Source organism: Vigna umbellata, chromosome 1 (assembly GCF_029865625.1).
Source record: "Vigna umbellata cultivar VRB3 chromosome 1, Vumbellata_1.0, whole genome shotgun sequence".
In the NCBI taxonomy this organism is placed as follows: Eukaryota; Viridiplantae; Streptophyta; class Magnoliopsida; order Fabales; family Fabaceae; genus Vigna; species Vigna umbellata.
In genome coordinates this window covers 27,726,171-27,747,569 of record NC_142165.1, presented here as the reverse complement: position 1 = coordinate 27,747,569, position 21,399 = coordinate 27,726,171, and the positions used below count along the sequence as shown (strand labels likewise).

At 36.1% G+C, this 21,399-nt stretch overlaps 1 protein-coding gene across 1 annotated transcript in view; it reads right to left on the bottom strand.

Annotated features, from left to right (window-relative positions):
* LOC124833665 (MUS308 and mammalian DNA polymerase-like protein) overlaps positions 1 to 9,900 on the bottom strand; it is a 34,542-nt gene extending 24,642 nt beyond the window's left edge. Inside the window, exons 1-10 of the mRNA XM_088102381.1 lie at positions 9,649 to 9,900; positions 9,070 to 9,431; positions 8,519 to 8,750; positions 7,609 to 8,445; positions 6,934 to 6,998; positions 6,413 to 6,518; positions 6,072 to 6,272; positions 5,729 to 5,929; positions 497 to 658; positions 176 to 409 (exon numbers count right to left, since the gene is read on the bottom strand). Coding sequence (XP_087958507.1) covers positions 176 to 409; positions 497 to 658; positions 5,729 to 5,929; positions 6,072 to 6,272; positions 6,413 to 6,518; positions 6,934 to 6,998; positions 7,609 to 8,445; positions 8,519 to 8,750; positions 9,070 to 9,431; positions 9,649 to 9,684 — 2,436 coding nt within the window. The 5' untranslated portion in view covers positions 9,685 to 9,900. The remainder of the gene's footprint in view (positions 1 to 175; positions 410 to 496; positions 659 to 5,728; positions 5,930 to 6,071; positions 6,273 to 6,412; positions 6,519 to 6,933; positions 6,999 to 7,608; positions 8,446 to 8,518; positions 8,751 to 9,069; positions 9,432 to 9,648) is intronic.
* Between the last annotated feature and the right edge of the window lie 11,499 nt (positions 9,901 to 21,399).

Sequence of the window (21,399 nt, the reverse complement as noted above, 5' to 3'; positions counted from 1 at the left end):
TATAAAAGTAGTCGAATTTAAGTTTAACTCAATCTCACATAAATAACTCATAATATAAGGTTTGCACTCACTTCTATATTATAATTTGACCCTATTTCTAGTCAACGTGAAAATTTCAAACAATAATAAAGTGACAGTGGAAGCCATGAAGACAAAAATAAGAATGGAAGGTTACCGTAAGGCCAGCATGATGAAATGCAACACCAGAATGAAGAGTTTCCTCCAATATGGGGTCCAACCCACCTGGACACTTTCTCAAGGCATTAATAGCAGAACCAATATCAGCAAACTCACAACCATTAACATCACCAGTAAATCTTTTAAGGAACTTTGCAATGTGCCTTGCAGTTGATTCACAACCCTTCCGGCTAGAGCAAAATATTAACACTGATTGTCCCTCTTGAACAACCTGAAAAGAATATTTAATTGTTCATAACTATACAGTTTTCAGTATTACAAGGTATAGACATTGCAGCTAAGACTCTCGACCACCTACCTCATTACATAGTTCAACAACATGATCTGGATCTTTACCTCCAAGGTCAGCAACTTTTGAGATTGTTCTAGAAAGTTCCATATTTTTGCTGTAAATGGAGTTACCAACTTTTACATATTCTTCCAGTGGAACTGGCCGGAACTCTGTCTGGTATAGTGCTGCCTTGATGAAAATTTGAGACAAATGTATAAGATAACATCAGAAAAACTAGGATTTATACAAATAACATGATCAAATATGCAGCAATCAATAGTCATCAATTTGAATATAAAAGTCTAAGTTAATAAAAATAAAATTAACCGATCTTCCATTCCCAAGCGTCCAATATTTTGTTTATCTCTGATGAACTTTGCATTTCCTGTTTTAGGGTGTGATCTTGTACCCGATTTCATGAGAGATGAATTGGACCAAATTTTAGAATGCCATTGGTGGTTTCAGGAAATCAAAGATATCACCACCAATAAGAGAAGGGAAACCAGGCATGCTCTCAGGCCTTAGTAATGACATGGTTTAAGACGTGATTTGACTAGCTTGATGTCACTTTATCTCTCTTGGTGCATTTTGGGAGTGTTAACAGTAATTCCTTTGAATTTTAGCCTCTATATCTTATGAGGAATTAAATAAAGATATTGCCTGCTTCGGGTGAACTTTGGTTCCGTGGCCAATACCACCAAAACAAGTTCAACGGTTGAACTTTACTAGAGTAGGTTTGTCTTTTGCAGTTTGTGTTGTGAATCATTTTATGGAAAATCCTCATATTGATCATTGAATGTTGTCATTCAGATCTAAGGTGTCTTTAAAAGGCTCCAAGACAACGTATACTTCACGAAGAAAAAGGGAACACCCAAATCTCTAGATGTTGTGAAGTTGATTGGGTAGGTTCTCCTATGAACAAATGCTCTACTAAAAGATATTGTATTTTCATTAGAGGAAATATTATCTCATGGAAAAGCAAGAAACAAAATGTAATTGTTCGATCAACAACTGAAACTGAGTATAGGATAATAGTATCTCTCGCTTGTGAGCTTATATGAGTAAAGCAGTTCCTCCAAGAATTCTAGTTTTGTGAGACTCAACAAACTAGTTTTGTGAGACATTGTTTCTAATAGGTTGAGTTTTTCTGTCTAAGTCACATCACCTATGAGTCATAACCCTTGCACTTCAAACAACAGTAACTTTTTCCCTCAACTTTTGAGTTTCTGATTTAAATTGTAAAGGGATAGTCTCACAATTTATAATGCACTTTTTGTGAAACCCCAGAAAATGGTATTTTAGAAGTGGTAGTAGTCTAAAAATAGTGAGACTCGATTATTTTAATATTAAACGGTTTTATTATAAATAATTTTGTTATAAACGAGTTTCATTATTTTAAAACGTACCATCTCTCTAGAAACTACTTTTCTGGAGTTCTCTACCATCTCTCTAACCTTTCTCACTCTTGGATCATCTGTTCGACGATCAGGAAGTGCCTAGATGATCCTTGCGTCAAGGGCAACAATCTCTACCGATCAATTTCTTGTTTTGATCCAGTAAGTTGTTTCCCCTTTTTCCTCCGTACGTTCTTGGACTGTGATCATGCAACGATTTATGTTGCATGTATTTGGTTATTCTCCTCTTCAATTTCTAGCTCAATTAGGTACTAAGATGGATTTTCTATCACCAATTGGTGATTTGTAGGGTTTCCTAGAGTTACCTTGCGGTGCAAGCATCGATTGGAGTTTTCTAGAGCTGGGTTATATATCTCTAAGGTAAGGGAAGCTAGACTTGTTTTAAATTAGAAATTGATAGTATATGCATGATGAATTTGTGAATATTGAGTTGGTTGAACTGAAATTGATTTTAAAATATATGTGAAGTGCAACTTTAATGTGATAATGTGCAAAATTATGATCTATGTAATTAAGCATGTTTGGATGTTGTATGATCTGTAAGTCGGGGTATGAAAGGTTTAAAATCTATTAGGAAGGTGTTTAGTTGAAATTGAAGTGATCTATAATTGTTGTAGGTCATTGGTGAGGAAATGGGGTAGTGAAAATAAGAATTAGAGGTTAGATACTCAATTGGTCTGTTGGGACAGTTTGGGTAAATCAAATGTGACTTGTTTGAGTCATCAAAATGGTCAAAAACAGGTTCAAAGTGGTAGATTGTGATTTGGGTAACTAAGTTGATAAATTTGATGTTCTACAGTAGGAATTGATCCATAAACACTTTAGATTGATGTTAGGAAGGTTTAGAATTACTTAGTCAAGTCTAATTAGGTATATAACACAATCTAGGAGTGTTAGAAGTTGGGAAAAATAGATAGAATTGGTAATTGGAGTCTGAGATGCATAATTCTGCAGATTTTCGTTCGGCAGATTACGCAGACTCGCTGAGCGAATAAATTCGCACAGTGAGTCGCCCCTGGCAAGATGCTCTCTGCCAGAGCATTCGCACAGCGAACTGGTGTGCGCTGTGCGAATGGTTTGAGAGATTTGCTCTCTGTCTGATGATCTGCATGGCGAATCGAGGCACTATGCGACTGGTTGGGGTCTGGGACTACTGCCACTTTTATTTTAATAGCGAAGGGGTGTGCTCAGCGAGTGTTTGAGAGGTATGGACCACTGTCTAGACTTTCGCATAGCGAGTTGAAGGCGCTATGCGAGTGGGTGAAGTTTGGTATCACTGGAAGTTTATTCGCACAACGAGATGGGTCATTGTGCGAGCAGTCTCTGGATTCGCTATGCGAGAGTGTGCGCTGAACGAATGGTCAAAGTTTAGTTCACTCTTTTCATCCTTGCTTTAATTTGATTTAAATGAAGTTCTAGCCTAAGTATGAAGTATGTATGATCATGTATTATAGTAATTGGATGTTCAAATCTTGAGTTAAGTTTTAAAGTGAAAGTATGGTTGATGGACGTAATTCCATGATCCTCACGGAGAGGTTACATGGTGGTACCCTGTGTAAGTTTAGAATGATTACAGGAAGCTCAGTCTCGAGGGTTATCCTGAAACTCCAAATGGTCTTTCACTCTCACGTAGAGAAGATTGATCCATGTCGTGAAGAGTAACAGGAGGTCCTAGTCTTGGGTGCTTCCAGTATGATCCAAGGTGAGCAATAACGGACTAACCTCGTGAGTGTGGTAGGGTGAAACCCATTGACAATGGCTTTGCAAAGCAGTAGAGGCCACCACGAGTGCACGACCCACCATAGCTCGGCAATCATTCTAAGTCCGGACGGTCAAAATTAGTATAGTGTCATGCATCAAGTATTTTACGTGTGAAATAACTGTGTAGGATTTGTATAAAATATAGTTGATAAATATAATAGTTTTCTTTTATTTAAACTAGCTTACCCTTGCATTTTTGTGGTCTGTGTTTGTTTGTTGTTTCTCTTTTGCAATGATCACCTTAATGGTGTGAGCTTAGGGATATAATCTTTCAGTTGTCTCAGCGGGAGGTTGGGAGTGAAGCTTGCAGTGTAGGTGGTACTTTTGTTCTTCAGGTGAAGAATTTTATTCTTCGTAAAACTGTAGTTCTTGTTATATCATTATCTATGTAATGTTCATTTTAGTAGTTTTATATTACTAAATTGGGATGTTACACTTTTAGCTTCAAAAGTATTGTCGGGTTTGAAATTGAAACCCTTCTTTCTTAAGTCATTCGCTCAAAAAAAAACTACACTTGTTTGGATATGTTGTCTGACCTAATGACCAACTGTCTGCTAGCCAGCATCTATTTCCAGCCAACCCTAATGATTCAGTCCCTGACTCGCTGCTAATAGGTCTCCATTCTTCCTTAGGTCTCTATTTACTCATCAGAGCTCAGTCTCTACAACTGTCTTTAGTGCATGTGTTTTCTGTTCTTTTCACTTCCTTCACACTTTACACATCTATTCTCTCTTGTTTCTGTGTTCTGTTCTTTCTTCATCCTTCACTTATCACAGATCTGTTTCTCTTCCATCCATGATTCAGTCACATATTCCTAATTTTTATTTGCAGTTTTCCTTTTCTTTCTATGAATTTGACCCTTATCTATCATTTAGACTTCATTACCGTAATCTTATTTCTCCTAGATTGATGGTAATTGTTGTAGGGTATGACTTATTTATTATGATTTCTTTAGTTTTGGCCACTTTAGTTTGTATTTTTTATTATTCATTTACTTTATATCATAATAAGGGTTAAATATGTTCTTAGTCCCTAAACTTAGATGTAAAATTGGAATTCGTCCATGTTCAAAACTTTGATACATTTTGGTCCTTAAACTTAAAAAATGAATGAATATAGTCATTTTAATCCAATGACATTAACTTTTTGGGACTTATTAAATGGCATTCCAAACTAGCATTTGACTAAGAACATGTCAAACGTTGTAAACAACTCAAACACCAACCTGAAACGTGTGTAACACGTTAAAAAAAGTTTAATGCAATTGGATTAAAAGAACTATATTCATTCAGTTTTAAAGTTTGAGTTTTGGGAACCAAAATATATCAAAGTTTGAAACAAGGACAAATTATAATTTCACATCCAAGTTTAGGGACTAAAAAGATATTTAACCTTTATAATAATATTCGAAAGAATGGTCATCCAGCTATTTGCTATCCAACTAGTGTTACCAGACCGGACTACTGTCCAGGATTGATCATTATGTGACTTATGAGTTTATCACTTTCCTATATCTTCTTAAATTTTATCTATAATCTATAATCCTAAATAAATGTCTAAAGTCATCCCACTATAGTGTTTCCCAGTTCGACTAACCAGTGGGTGGTTGATTTAGAAGCTACATGCTTCATTTCTCTCAAATAAGGTCTCATGCTCAAGTATGGTGTATATGACAAAATACAGAAGAGCATGCTAGCCTCTGAGGGTGTTCCCAACTCAAACAAAATTGCCCCCCTAGGGAGCTAGACCAAAAACAACTGGTTTTTTACCAAATATTACATATGGATTATTCAATTATATTTGCAAAATGTGATTTTCCTCCATTTCAAGTCTGTGTTCTATTTGAAGTTTTTCTTTCTTTCAAACAGATGAAGTTCAGAGTACTAAACATACAACAAAATTAAGTCAAATTTGGTTTTCAGGGGATAAATACCAATTTATTAAAGTTATACTGATCAAGTTTCAACTGATTTCAGTAATTATACCACCAAAAATGACAACAAAACAGGACAGTTGGGCAAGAGAAAGAGGATGCCCAATAACAGCTGCGTACATAAGAGAGGATGCTTGTAATTATGCTTACTTGAAGCCAGTCAGCAACTGCTGCAACATTTGGCATTGTTGCACTCATTCCCACAATTTGCAGACCCTGTGCAGGATCAGCTTTGTCACTGCTTCCACCTGAACTTTCTCCATCACTTGACTTTGGAATACCTTCCCCTGCTGCATAACGAAGCTTTGTCAACATAAGTTCTAGAAGATAACCTCTTCTGGGGTCACCAACCTGTTAACAGATGAAGACAATAATAAACCATGAGAACCATCCAGGTATACCATTTTCTGTTTAGCTTTCATGATAGTCCAGTAGAAAAATACATGTGAAAGCAGCTCATGAGAAATAACTAAAGAGTAATAATTGATGATACCATGTGAAGTTCATCAATCACTATAATTCCCATCTCTGACAGACGACCCTCTTCCAACAATTTATTAATTAGTGAGTTTGCCTTCTCTATTGTGCAGACAGCTACAGAAGTATCTTTAGGAAGTGTTCCACCACCTTGGTTTCCATAATAACTACGAACATGTTTACCAAGTGGCTCTAGGAGACGTTCGAGGTGTTCTGCCTATATGAATCCAAATGACAATCCAAAACACTCAAAATTTAGAAATATTTTAAAGCCGAATCCCATAAAATAAAACCAACAACACCATAGCAGAAAATGTAATTTCTAAATTTTAACATATTAGCAAGCCAGAAGAGAACCTTTTCTGCACAAATTGATACATATGGAAGAACAAGTAGCGCCATTTTTCCAGTTGTTATCACCCTCCGCAACATTAAAATCTCAGCAACAAAACTTTTACCAGCACTGTGGCAATAAGAAAAACACATGTCCTCCTCAAATAAAAGACAGAGAGGAAGCACAAGAACAGAGGGAAAAACATACAACAAAGTAAAATAACAAAGGAAAATTAAAAAAAAAAATGAGAGGTACAGTACAACAAAATAAATACGAAATAAAATAAAATAATGAAGATGTGCAGCAATATGTTAATGCTTATTACCAAAATTGAGACTCCAGCAGTCTCTGTAAATGAAACCTAATTGGGGAAAGTGAAACCTATCATGCAAAGGCCCACCTTGTTCGAAAAGACAGCCCTAAAACCACCACTCACCCCCCAAATTTACATCCCACCCTACATAACTCTTTTAACTTTAAATAAATGAATAGGACAAGAGTATAATAAAAGGTTTAAATCAATTGCTATTACGTGAGAGAATACCTTGTAGAAGCACAATATACAAGATTTCTTCTCTGTACGACACCATCCACTTGAAGGCAATCAACCTAAAAAGTGAAAATAAAAACAAAATAACCTGCTCAAACTTAATTATGTATAAGATTTTGAAAAGAAAAAAAAAAAACAAGCATTTTAAATAACCTTCTCAGCTATCACTAGTATTATACTGGGTGTAAAACTCCTTTTATAGGACAGTCAGTTAGTGAGTATATAACTTCTTTTATTATACAGTTAGTTATTTAGTTAGTTACAGCCCATCATAATATTTTGCTTTCCGTTAGTAGTTTGTCACAGCTGCCACTGTAGAGTTTTCATAAGTTATAACTGATCCGTTCAGTTAGATGTGCTTGTATAGCATATATAAAACTACTCATAACTTTTGCAGATCTCAAAATACTAAATAGAAAGCTTGTTTTCTCTTATGTTTGCTTTCAATACTCTGGCTAAGGAGCAATTAGAAGAATTCTAGAGCAAAAAGGATGTAATCAAATTCAGGACCAACTCAACCACAGCCACAACTTTTGAAAAGAAGAAATTAAGATAAAGACTAGCAGGAAAAGAAAAAGTAGTGGCAAAGATAAGCATTCAATTATATAGATACAACATAGTAAATCAATATAACAAGTTGATGACTTAAAGAAACAATTTTCATAGTACCTGCCAATTGTACAGGTTTGATATTCCTTTCTTCCTATATATGTTGCATATTTCAGGAGGAAGCCAGCTATTTAGGTCAAAATGATCATTAAACGATACACTAGTTGAAGGAGTATTTGCTTCATCAGTTTCTTGTGCATTAATTGGTGTCCTAACCTCATTGTGGGGTGGAATAGATGTCATACTAACATTACCATGACAATTTCTGTTTCGTAATTTATTTACTAAAGTCTTCTCTTGTACTTCATTCTTCTTTTCATAAGTATGACTTGTGGTAGGACCTGATTCATACTGTTTACAAGCCATGTAAGCAACATTGCCCTGATCACCATGACCATTTTGCATGGTATTTTCTTCTAAACTGTTGTCCTCAAACGAAAAATCAAAATGTTTCACGGGAAGGCTGGATGCTTCTTTCACAGAATCTTTTGTGTGCATCCCCACTAACCTGAAAGGTGTGCCTGTTTCCATATTCCAGATTCTGCTTTTACTTTGATCTAATATTTTCCTTGGCTTGCCATCATAATTTTGTAAATTGCATGAGTTCTTCATCTCAGGTCCATCTTCCACCACATTACTTTCCCCCATAGCCTTAGAAGGATCATTATCCATGGGAACACACAAACTGTCAGCAAGTAAAATTGCCTCATTCCAAAATGCCTCTCCAGGTGAAAATGATGAGCTTCCGTGTACTGACTTTGGAGTCTCCTTAACCCTAGCTTTAACAATCAAAGACCCCGGTGTATAGCATTCAGCCATATTCCTAGACATTTTAGGTGTATTACTACACTTTCTAAAGCCTGTCTCAAAGGCAGCAGTGTCACCACAACCAGAAACCTGTCAGATAAGATAAATTTAAATACCAATCTAGCTACAAAAAAATCCAAACAGCTAAGGGTTAGAGCTTAACCTTCGAACAAGAGATAGGAACATATCCCATAGTATTATTACCGACAACACCAGACTTCACGTCTTCGTCAATCTTGACATTTAATGATACATTTTCGACACCAAAACCTGGCTCTCTGGCAGTGCACTTACTCTTCTGTGGTAAACAACTATGTCCCTCTGCCACAGTACCATGACTCTTGTGTTCATCCACTTTCATCTCTGAAGGGAAATCCACACTGGGATGCAATTCACTGCAAATAGCATGATTCAAATGCTAACAGTCAAACACACGGACAAGTAAAACAATACAAAAAGAGAAAGAAAAATCCTCATTGAACATTTCATTGATACGTACAATTTTGTGGAGATAAGTAAACAAATACTATTATTTAAGCATCTCATTAACCCCTGTCATTTCTTTCAATCAGCTTCTTCCTATCACATCTCATCATCTTAACAATCAAACCTACACCTCTCTCTCTCTTCCCTTTCTTTACCCCTACGGGTGTCCACTACATTAGATGTGCACACCAATCTTTATTCATTTTTCAAACGGATAGAGTAAACTACCTGCAATACAGAGACAAAAAGCCAGCTGCAAACTGTTCGAGCTCCAATTTCGCGGCACTCTGTCCGAATTCACTCGGCCCACTAGTTTGAAAATCACCAAACCCTTGAGCCGATAAAACAGTATGCTTATTATGTCCATTGGCAAGAGAAGTACCGATCTCTGATGCCAAATTTCTCTTAACTGTGGTTTTTGGGGCGGTGGCACTGTTATCGTCACCATCTCCATCCTGCGACGAAATCAAATAACCGTCCAAAGTGCCTTTGGAACTCGGAGACGCGTCAGCCCCTTGCTTGGCACCTTTCTCGGATCTTCCCGCTTTACGAACCGGCGCCTCAGCTTTCCTTTTCTTTGACACGTAAAACTGCACGCACAAATCCACAAGCAAGCGGACGCAAGTGAGAAAAACAAAAAAAGAATCAGAATTCGTATACCACAATTAAGCAGCGAGATTCAGAAACTGTTAAATTTGTTTTTTACTGTTTTAATTTTGCGAAGCGATGCGAATTTGGAGGGGCGTGAGATGATTGTGGGAGAGAACAGCGTAGTTTAGGGTTGGAAAAAGGGAAATGGAGAAGGACCTGATCGAGGCGCGTGCGATGCGTAGGAGAAGCCATGGAATGGTGCGAGGAACGAGAAGTGTGGGTTCTTCTATGGTGCTAACGTGAATCATGCATACGATACGACGTCGCAGATGTTTTGACTGGTTAGCGTCGAGCGAGCGCAGAGTAGAAAAGACGGAACGAACCGGCAAATCGGTTTGTGTGCTCTTTGGCGTGGCGCCGACGAAGGCTACAAATTCAAATTGAAATTGAAACTGAAACTTAGGCGGAATGTTTCGTTGCAGGAAAATGTTATATATTGAGAAATATCGTTTTTTAACAAATTTTTAAATATTGTCAAATAAACATATTTTTATAGAAATTTATTCAAAATTACAGGTTTTTTATTGTCTGATTCTTTTCATATAATTTTTAAATAAATTTTAATTAAGTATAAAAACATATGAAAAATGACATGCTAAAATGTTTATATTATTATATGTTCTTTTAACTAAAAAATGAAGTATTACAGTAGATAGGTGTATTAAAATAATGAGACCGAGTATTTTATTATAAAATAATTTTATAATATAAATAGAATTTTCTAAGTTCGTCTCATTATCTAAAATATTATCTATCTCTTTAATTAAGGAAGTGAACTAGTGAAAACTTGAGTTAGAGATTTTGTGCTAAAATGGTCAGTTTGGAGAGTTTTGGTAAGTCATTTTAGACTTGTTAGAGTCCCTAAGTTACTTGAAATTGTGCCACAAATGGTAGAATTCAATTTGAGTCTCTAAGTTGAGTTTTTGTAAGCTTTTGGTTTAGATTTTGTAGCAACATGTTTAAAAGGAGTTTAGAATGGGTTAGACACACTTAGTTAAGTATGATTAGGTGTTTAACACGATCTAGGAGGATCAGAAGTTTGGGAAAATGTATCCAATTGGTCATTTTGGGTGCATGTTCATAATTTTGCAGTTTGGTGCTACAAAATTATGCAGACTCGTTAAGCGAGTGGAGTCACTCAGCGAGTGGAGTCACTCAGCGAGTGGCTGAGAAGTTGGGCACACTGTCTAAACATTCGCCTAGCGAGTTGTTTCGTTGAGCGAGTGCTTGGAGGGTTTTGACCATTGTTTGGGAAATTCGCCTAGCGAGTTGTGTTGCTGAGCGAGAGGTTGGAGTCTAGAATCATTGGGAGTTTTTTTCGCCTGGCGAGTTGTGTCGTTGAGCGAATGCTTTGAGGTTTTGGACCACTATTTGAGGGATTCGCCTAGTGAGTGGTGTCGTTGAGCGAGAGGTTGAGGTCTAGGAGCACTGTGAGTTTTATTCGCTCAGCGAGCTGGGTCACTAAGCGAGTGGTTTGGAGTCTGGAGGTACTGCCTGTGTATTCGCATAGCGAGCTAGGTCGCTATGCGAGAGAACTCTAGGGTCACTAAAGAGAGGGTTCACTGAGTGACTAGTCCAGGTTTTAGTTTACTCCTTCCTTCTTTGTCCTTGATTGATTTGAGTGATGTTTTGATTCATTGTGTATTATGTATGAATGTGTATTGAGTTATATGAGCATCAAAGTTATGAGTTGTGATTCAAAGTGAAAGAAAGTATGGTTTCAAAGTGGTGAAAGTAAGTTCCAAAGTGAATCCTCTAGTGAGGTTCAAGTATGTTTAGAATGAATACAGGAGCTCAATCTTGGGGGTTATCTTGAAACTCCAATGGTCTTTCATTCTCACGTAGAGATGATTGATCCATGCCGTAAGGAGTAGTAGGAGATCTTAGTCTTAGGGGCTTCCAGTATGCTCTAAGACCCGAAACAGACTAAGCTTGTGACTGTGGTAGGGTGAAACCCATTAGCAATGCCTTTTACAAAGCAATAGAAGCCACCACAAGTGCACAACCCATCATAGCTCGGCAATCATTATAAGTCCAAACGGTCAATTCATTGTAGTGTCTTGCATAAAGTGTGTTGTGTTGGTGAATGAGTATGTGTGATTCTATGTAATTTAGTTGATGAATATAATGATTGTTCTTTTATTTAAACTAGTTTACCCTATTGTTTGTGCTTGTGTTTTGTATGTTGCGGTGTTTTCTTCTTTGCAAGATCATCCTATGGATGTGAGCAGAGGGAGATGAGGTTTCCCTAGAGTAGTCACTGGATGAAGGAGATGCTACTCTTTAGTTAGTTTTAGATTAGCTTTTTCTATAGTCTTGTTAGTCACTTGTATATGAAGTTTAAAATTTTATGGTTATTTTGGATAACTGTTCTGTCATATCATATCTATAATAACTCTTTATATAAGATGTTACAGTTTTTCTTATTAGTGGCCACATGTAAATATTTTGTAAAAATATATTGTGTCCCTCTCATAATCTTCTATTTATAAAAATAAATTGACACAATATAAATAGGGTAACATAGACACAATATAATCATGATAAATAGGGTAACCTAGACACAATATAATCATGATAAATACGGTAACCCTAGACACAATATAATCATGATAAATAGGGTAACCCTAGACACAATATAATCATGATAAATAGGGTAACCCTAGACACAATATAATCATGATAAATAGGGTAAATATTCTAACACTCCCCCTTAACCTAGAGCATACAAATTGTATGTGCCAAGCTTGGAATAAATAAACTCAATCCAACCAAATCAACTTGTTTAAAATGTCGAGATAATAGACGTGGTAACTTTGGCTCCGAGCAAAATGCACATATGCTTTAGACCATCGAGAGAGAATGTCTATAAACCAAATTGGACTCACAAACTAGCGTAACCAAAAAGACTCCTCATAAGCTTAAGAAGAATAATATTGGACAACCACAAAACTTCATCTAGCACCATGAACCTTCAAGTAGGGTGACTTTGACAAAGTTGATTTCCATCAAAAGTGAATGCTGAGTGGTAAACAACGACAAACTGCAGAGACTAGATTGCCATCAAATAAGGATGGGGCATGCATGGCTAAAAGCGACAAAAATGTAGGCACTGCTATCTCTGACTAGTTGGGAACTGCAGTGGCTGAAAGCGACAAAAGTAAAGGGATTGCCATCTCTGACTACTTGGGGCTTGCAGTGGCTAAAAGCAGGGACTGTCATCTCTGACTAGTTGGGGCCTCTAACTAGTGTCTGACTAGTGGCTGAAAACATACTCCACCTTACTGCAGGGACTAAATTGTCATTACTGACTGATGGGGACTGCAAAGACTAAATTGCCATCACTAACTAATAGAGCATGTAGGGACTAAATTGCCATCAAGTAAGGATGGGGCCTGCAGTGGACAAAAACATACTGCAGGGATTAAACTGCCATCATTGATTGATGGGGTCTGTAGTGACTGAAACATATTCCCCCTCACGGCGAACGCTGGAAACTATGAAGGTGGAATGTCATAATGGTCTCCTTTATTCATCAAAGCACCACTAGGAACCATGGTTGGATTGTGTTGAGAACTGTAAGGATGACAGATTCGAGGAACAAAGATTGAGACTTATGATGACATTAAAGGCCAAAGATAGGTTGGAGGTCCAAAGGTTTTGTGCTGACTCCCAAATGGTGATGCTTATCACAAGAACTACGGGCTAAACAAACTAGACTCGGCTTAAGGAGAAAGTGACCAATAGCGATTGAAGAAAAAAGTGACGAAGTGGCGTCAAGAGCGGACTGCTGACTTTGAAATTAGGAACCAAGGACGTATATGGACTCAACATGATTCGATGAGTCAAACAATGATGAAACAGAGATATGAAGGACTTAGGGTTCCAAAACAACCAAAAGAGAAAACCCTAGGTCTGAGTTACAACCACCAAAACTAAGAAACAAGGACCAAAATGCACTCAGGAGGCTCCGACGAGACGAATGGCAGTGTAATTTCGACACCAAAAAGGTGGCGCGTGACAAACACAAGCTGGAAGCTGATCGTAGAGAAGTCGTGTGTTACGTTGCATGTGGAGGAGAATGAGGCAACGACAACCAGGGATGGGTCGCGCTCCTCGATGTGCACAAAACCCCTAACTTCGCCAGAGAAAACAAGATGGCAGCGGCGACGAAGGTTGAACAGATGTGGCGCATGTGGCGGTGTTTGGATGAGAACTAGCCCTTGACATAGGCAGGGTTGACCATGGCTCAAGGAGGCAATCCAGATCCATTGGTCGCCAGACTAAACAGTGGCGGTGGTCGGTGGCCGGCATTAGCGGACAGCGTCAGAATGACAGGAAATAGAGGTTGATGGTGACAAACTTATGTGGGCAACTCCTCACAGTGGAAAAATAGTGCCAACGGTAAATGGCACCAGACAGCGACAAACGACACCAGACAACGACAAACAGTTCCAGACAGCGACAAACAATGCTGGACGATTGCGGACAACAACTAGGGTTTGGAGACTAGATAGAAACCAGAACAAGACTGCTCATTGAGGTATTTAAGAAAAGATGAAATTTTTAAGGCCGCCGGTGGCAGCGGCCACGGGCCATCGGCGACAAAGGCAAAAAAGATTCAGACAACCTGCTCTGATACCAACTTGAGAATTAAACTGTAAAATAATTCTAGAGGGCTTGATTGATCCCTCTCATAATCTTCTATTTATAAAAATAAATTGACACAATATAATCATGATAAATACGGTAACATAGACACAATATAATCATGATAAATAGGGTAACCTAGACACAATATAATCATGATAAATAGGGTAACCTAGACACAATATAATCATGATAAATAGGGTAACCCTAGACAGAATATAATCATGATAAATAGGGTAAATATTCTAACAAATATGTTTGGTCCTCTAATGAAATACAAAATTAGAACTAATATGAAGAACAACCTAATTGTCACAAATACCATCAAGATCAACTTTGATAGCAAAAGCCCACTTGCAACCAATAACAAATTTTCCAGACGGTAATGGAATGAGCTCCCAAGTTCTAATATTTTGTAGAGCACTGACAAATTTTGAAATGGTCACAAAAGAAATAGATGAAAAACATATATAAAAAGGTGAAGATAGTCTATGATAGCATAAAAAATATATAAAGTGGAGAGGGATTATGGGTAGAACGTATACCTTTGTGGAGGACAATTGGGAGATCAAACTAAGTTGTCGTAGCTCGAGGAGACACAGTAGTTGGCACTTATTTAATCACTTGGTGGTTTTTGAAGACGATGTCTATGACTATACACTTGAACTGGTGATGGAGAAGAATATGACAGTGGACTAGGTAGAACTTGAAGAGCACAAATAAAGGAATATGAATTGTATTAAGAATATTGACTATATTAGACGAAAATATATCAAAAAAAAGAAGGACCTTTAAAGTAAAAAGAAGACTCAGTGAAGGTGACATCTGCAGAAACAAAATAACAGTTAAGAGAACGAGAAAAACACTTCTGTCCTTTTTGTGATCTAGTAAATCTTAAAACAACACTTTTGTATGATCGAGGGGATAACTTATCAAGACCAAAACTAAAATTATGAACAAAACATGACTTTTAGAAATAAGAGATGAAGAGTTTCATGGGAAAATAAAATAGAACGAGGTATTTTATTGTCTAAAACAGAGAAGACATGGAATTGATGAGATAACATGAAGTAAGAATAACATCACCCAAAAAAATTGAAGAACCTCACCATAAATTAAAAGAGTGCGTGTTGTTTCAATAAGTTGTCTAAAACTGAGGAGGGCATGCGCTTGATGAGATAACATGCACTAAAAATAACATCACCCTTAAAATATTGAGGAACCTCACCATGAATTAAAAAAGTGCGAGTTGTTTCAATAAGTTCCTATTTTTTCACTCAACCACCCCCATTTTGCTGAAGAGTATAAGAACATGAAGTTTGATGGAGAATGTCACGAGAATCCATAAATTGTTTAAAAGAATGTGAAAGATATTCACAACCATTGTCACTTTGCCAAGTTCAAATAGAAACACCAAACTGAGTTTTAATTTCATTAAAAAAGATTGAAATATATAAACTAATTAAGAATGATTTTTCATTAAAAACAACCAAGTACACCTTGCATAATCATCCATAAAAGTAACAAAATATTGAAAATCTAAATTACACTTAACACGACTAGGTCCCCAAATGTCAGAGTGAACTAAGACAAAAGGGCATGATGAAGCACGTTGTGAGACACTGTGAGGAAAGGAACTAGAACTATGCTTGCCTAACTAACACGACTCACACACCAAACTAGATAACTTGGATAAGTTGTTGCAATTTAGCAAGACTGAACATGAAAAAGAGAAGGAGATTCCATAACTATGCTAACATGTGTAGAAGGACGAAGATGATAAAGACCATGAGACTCACATACGGTGCCAATCACCTATCTCAAACTCCGATTTTATAAACAAACAAAATCTTTGGTAAAGAAACAACATAATTAAGAGTACATATTAGACAACTAATGGATAATAAGTTAAAAGGAGCCCTGGAAACATAAAGAACATTATCAATGGATAAAAAAGGGGAAAGGTTAAAAGTCCCGATACTAAGTGCTAAAACCCTAGATCCATCAACTATTGTAACAGAAGGTACATTATCTAGAAAGGATAAAGAGGAAAACAAAGATTTGTTATCAGTAATATGCTTTGTGCTCTTGAGTCGAGAACCCAAGGACCAAGAGAAGAAGATTGAGTTAGACCAACAAAAGATGTACCTGTATGTGCTACAGAAATAGTGCTCTTGATCCTCATACCATTTGAGAGTTACTGATAGTAACATATTTATCGATGATATCATATGAAGAAGGATTCATAAGAGGTGATTGGAGGACGTCCATGTAATGCATAATATCTGTCAATCTTGTAGACTAACTTGCCATAGTGGTCATACTTGTGACATCTTTTTCCAAGCTTGCGAGAGGATTGTGATCATCACACTGAGATGCTTATGCAGAGAAATCATCAACAAAAGTAGGTGTATCATTGATGGGTGTATTTGGTAAATGCAAAGGAGTGGACGACGCACATGCCGCCAGGCATGGCTAGAAAAGATGGTGGCTGTAAACTTTGACCAGTGTGTGGAAGTGTGTTTGGACTCCAATGGTGACGGTTGTAGTGGACATGGGCAACAAAATTTTTTCAAAAGAACCTTATGCTCTAGATACCATATTGAATATATGAAAAACTATATAAGATTAATCTCCCTTATATAAAGATTACACATAGGGTACTTTATTTTTATAATGAAGAAAATATGAGCTAAGCCCCAAGATACAAACTAAAGACTAATAACAAAGTAACTAAAGATAAGTAACTAAAGATAAAAGATAAATATAAGATATCTAAGATATCTAATAATCTAAGATATTAACAAGTATGAATTACAAACAAAGTCTAAGGGATCACACTTTATTCATCAAACATTCAATTTCAATAGGTGTAAAAAGATTGTTGGTGGACGTTAATGATATTTGATATTATAGTAATTGGGGATTGCAAAAAGTAGTAGCAAATGTTAAGTCAATGCCTCGCCACAAAATATGAGATTAAGACACTAGGAAGACTTCAATATTTTTTGGGAATTGAAGTGGCTTATTCCAAAAGAGAAATCTTCATATCTCACAAATGTAGTTGATTTGATTAAAGAACCAAGGAAGACAACCTGCATACTAGCTAGTACTCCAATTGATCCAAGCATGAATTTGAGAACTATAGAGGAGGATATTAATGGACAAAGAATTGTATCAAAGACTTGTTGGCAGACTTATTTACTAATCTCACACTAGGCCAAACATTGTTTTTACTATGAGTCTAGTAAGCCAATTTATGCACCAACCACAGGAGGCTCATTTACAACCTGCTCTTAGAATTGTTCAATATTTAAAAGGGACTCCAGGGAGAAGAATTTTATTTAAATGAAACAAGAGTATAAGTCTTGAAGCATATACGGATGTAGACTATGGGGGTCAGTTGTGGATAAGAGATCAACTAGTGGATATTTAGTGTGTGATGAATATTACTCTCACACCTATTCTTCGAAGATGTCTGCTGGTTTTTCTTGACATTTTGGTTTAGAGTAAATTATAGGATGAACACCTACATCATATGAAATAGATTTTGGCCTGGTCACTTGATCAATCCTTCTTTGCTAATCAAAAGACGTGTAGTTTTGGTAAAACAAAAATTGAAATAGTACAAAACAGAAAATCTTTCTGAGATGATGAATAAGTCCACACTATAAAAGGCAAAAATATAGCAATAACAAAGAATACATTGAATCATAATATATGTGATATGAGGGAAGAAACCAGAGTTATCCTACTTTAATACGAATAAAAAAGTGGATATCAACACCTTCAAGAATAAGAGTGACAGCAAATTCACATAGTTCTGAATCCACTTTCAACAAGGGTAGTAATGAGGTGAAGGCAATCAATGAGGGGCATAATAGAGGAAATTTTGAACAGCTAATGCATTTGGAACCGCAAGATATATATATATATATATATATATATATATATATATATATATATATATATATATATATATATATATATATATATAATATTCCATAAGAATATCATTAAAATGATATAGGTAATTATTTTAAAATAAAAAAAATGTTTTATATTTATACAAAAATAAAATTATCTAATTAAAAAATAAAAATTATGAAAAATTGTATTTTGTAACATTTCAAAATTTATAGTTTTAATACTATTAGAAATTATTATATCTTTAGTGGACACTTAACTAAAACAAAACATAAAGTATTATAATTAAAGTTATACAAAAATATAATTATAATTAAACTTTATATTCAATATATCTTATATTAAGAATATTTATAAGTAAACTAAAGATTCATAAAATAAAAACAAGCTATTTTAGTTATCTATGTATAAATATTCTCATCACTCACCTGCTCATTAAAATATCTTTCTCTACTCACACCAATCAAGTGATCATTGTCAAAGAAAAATAATCAATCAAACAAACAAACACAATCAATAGTAAACTAATTTATAAAAGACTCAAACATGCAATTCAATTAAGTCATAAATATAACAATTTCATTCTCAAAATCCATCAAAACCTCAATATATAGCTAGATATATTGGTGTCAAACTCTTCGGGACCTACGCATGTGTGGTGGAATAACTTACCACCTAAACTATCACACAAGGTTAGTCCATCAAACACCTATGGTCAAACTAACCCTAGGCTAAAGACTTCCTATTATTCCTCATGACAATGGAATGCTAGGATCATCCCTCATTTCGGAGTCCCTACAATAATACATTACACTAAAACACAACACCAGGATTTTCCCTATGGAATTCCTTTTACCACATACTTAAACTGAATACACATCAACTATTACCATTTACAAGAAGGCATTCATAATTACCAAGAACTATACATAACATTATAATAACCAACTTAAAAACAAACAAGAAATTAAAAGCCATGAAAGCAACATAAAAGACTAGAAACAAGGCATCCAACAATAATACAAGGTGCCTAGCAAGCTACACTTTTTGTCCAGTGAGAGAACCACTCGCCCAGTGAATTAACGGAAAAAGAGGTCCAGACCTATAGTGGAAAAGTGGCATTCAACACCTAATTATACCGCTTAACGCCCATAAGTTAGGGAGCTCACTAACTTCGTGGCACTCAGTGCCCAAGGTGGGTCTTGTAACACCTCGATTTCTGAGATGTCACTGGTTATTAAAAATCGATAAAATTCAAAATTTCTCATAACACGAAAATGTACTTAAAGAAAACTTTATATAATTCCATTATTTCAAGTAATAAAATAACGAAGGAAATACTCCAATTATATTGTCTTAACTTGTAAAACAAAATAACTTTAAATAAATCCCAAGGTTATTCTCCATCCTCTCTCGAGTCAATCACGACCCTCGAATATCCAACGTAAAAAATGACCGGTGACATTTCCGTAAGTAAAACAACTATTTAGACATCGACTATAGGGGGGGGGGGGGGTCTGACGTCTAAATACTCATATACGTCGGCTCCCCCAAATGGATGCCAAAACTAAACGAAAAAGTAAAAAAAAATTAATTTTTTATTCTATTTGGACGTCGACTATGTCAGAGCGGCTGCAGCGGAATGGTTAGCGTGGGATAACAAACCAAGAGGGTTTTTAATACGAATGTGTGCCTTTTAATTTCTACTCAATTAAACTTACCAAGCAAATAATAAAGACAAATAAAGAGAGCAAAGTTGAGAGAAATTTGTACAGATGATTTTATCCTAGTTCGGATCTTACTAATCCTACGTCCAGTCGCTTATCTCAAAACAAGATAAACAATTTACTACTCACAAAACAATTACAAATTACAATCACAAAGAAACAATTTGTAAAAGTTTAGAAACCACCTCTCTGGATACCACAAGAGATGAGCCTGCACCTCATTTGAGTCTTCACAAAGGATGAACACCTCCTTCGAATACTTCACGAAGGATGAACTTCCTCTTCCGAACACCTCCTCAGACACACTAAGGATGAACCGACTATTTCCTCTGTCACCGTAACAACACTTCACCAGCTCCACAGACACGAGTTTCACAAGCCGAACAAGAGCACACAAGTCTCAATGATTTCTGAGTACTAGAGCACAAGGGAAGAGTTATTGTTGATGGAAAATGAGAGCCTATTTATAGACTCAAGCAAATACTCTTCCATTCTTTGTTTCCAGTCATTTAACACTTTTAATCGATTAATACAAGTGTTAATCGATTAAAATGAGTACAACAACTAGTTTTCAAAAGACAGAAAACTCCAACGATCACCTTTAATCGATTATTTTAAGGATTAATCGATTAACTAATTGATTAAAATAGGTATTAATCGATTATTTCCGTGCCAATTGAGTTTTCAGCACCTGCAACATTTAAATCGATTAATACTTGATTTAATCAATTAAAACCGTGTGTTTTTGATTCTGAACAACAAATACAAAGTATGAAAGTACAAGAATCAAAACCTACTACAAATCTAAGTCCTAAACATTAAACTACAATTATTACAAAAGCTTTTAATAGCAAAACAAGTCTTCAAAGGATCTTCTTGAATCTCGATATATCTTGACTTGATTTGGACATCATCAAAACTTCATCTTCATCATTTTGCTAACAGACTATGGGGGGCCCCGATGTCTAAATACTCATATACGTTGGCTCCCCCGAATGGACGCCAAAACTAATCGAAAAAGTAAGAAAAAAAATTAATTTTTTATTCTATTTAGACGTTGGCTAGGGAGGGGGGAGACGTCTAAATAATCAGTCCAGAATCTAAAAAGTCACTTTTTTACTCCATTTAGACGTCCGATCCCGCCACTTTGACGTTTATAGTCATTTAAATGTTGACCACCCCCATCTCGAACGTCTAAAGTGTGCGCCAAAATAAATTTTTAAATGCTTTAAACGTCAGCTAGGCAGGGGAGCTGGCGTTTAAAGCCATTTAGATGTCGGCTAGGGGGGAGCCGATGTCTAATGGTCTACTATTACCAAACCTGCGTGCGAGACAACAGTTACGCGCACTCACTATTCATCATCTTCCTCACGTTTTCTCTCTGCGGGCTACGATTTTAAGGTTCGTTTTCTCACTTCGGCACCGTCTAAAATTAATTTTACTTTGATTACATTACTCTTTGATGAATTATCTTTCATTTGAACCGATTAAAATGCGTTTTCGTTGCATTTTGGTGTAGTTGTGCTCGTGTGCTTGGTCTTCGTGACTACTTTGGCCTTACACAAAAAAAAACACTCAATCCTTGAGTGAGGAGGCATTGAGG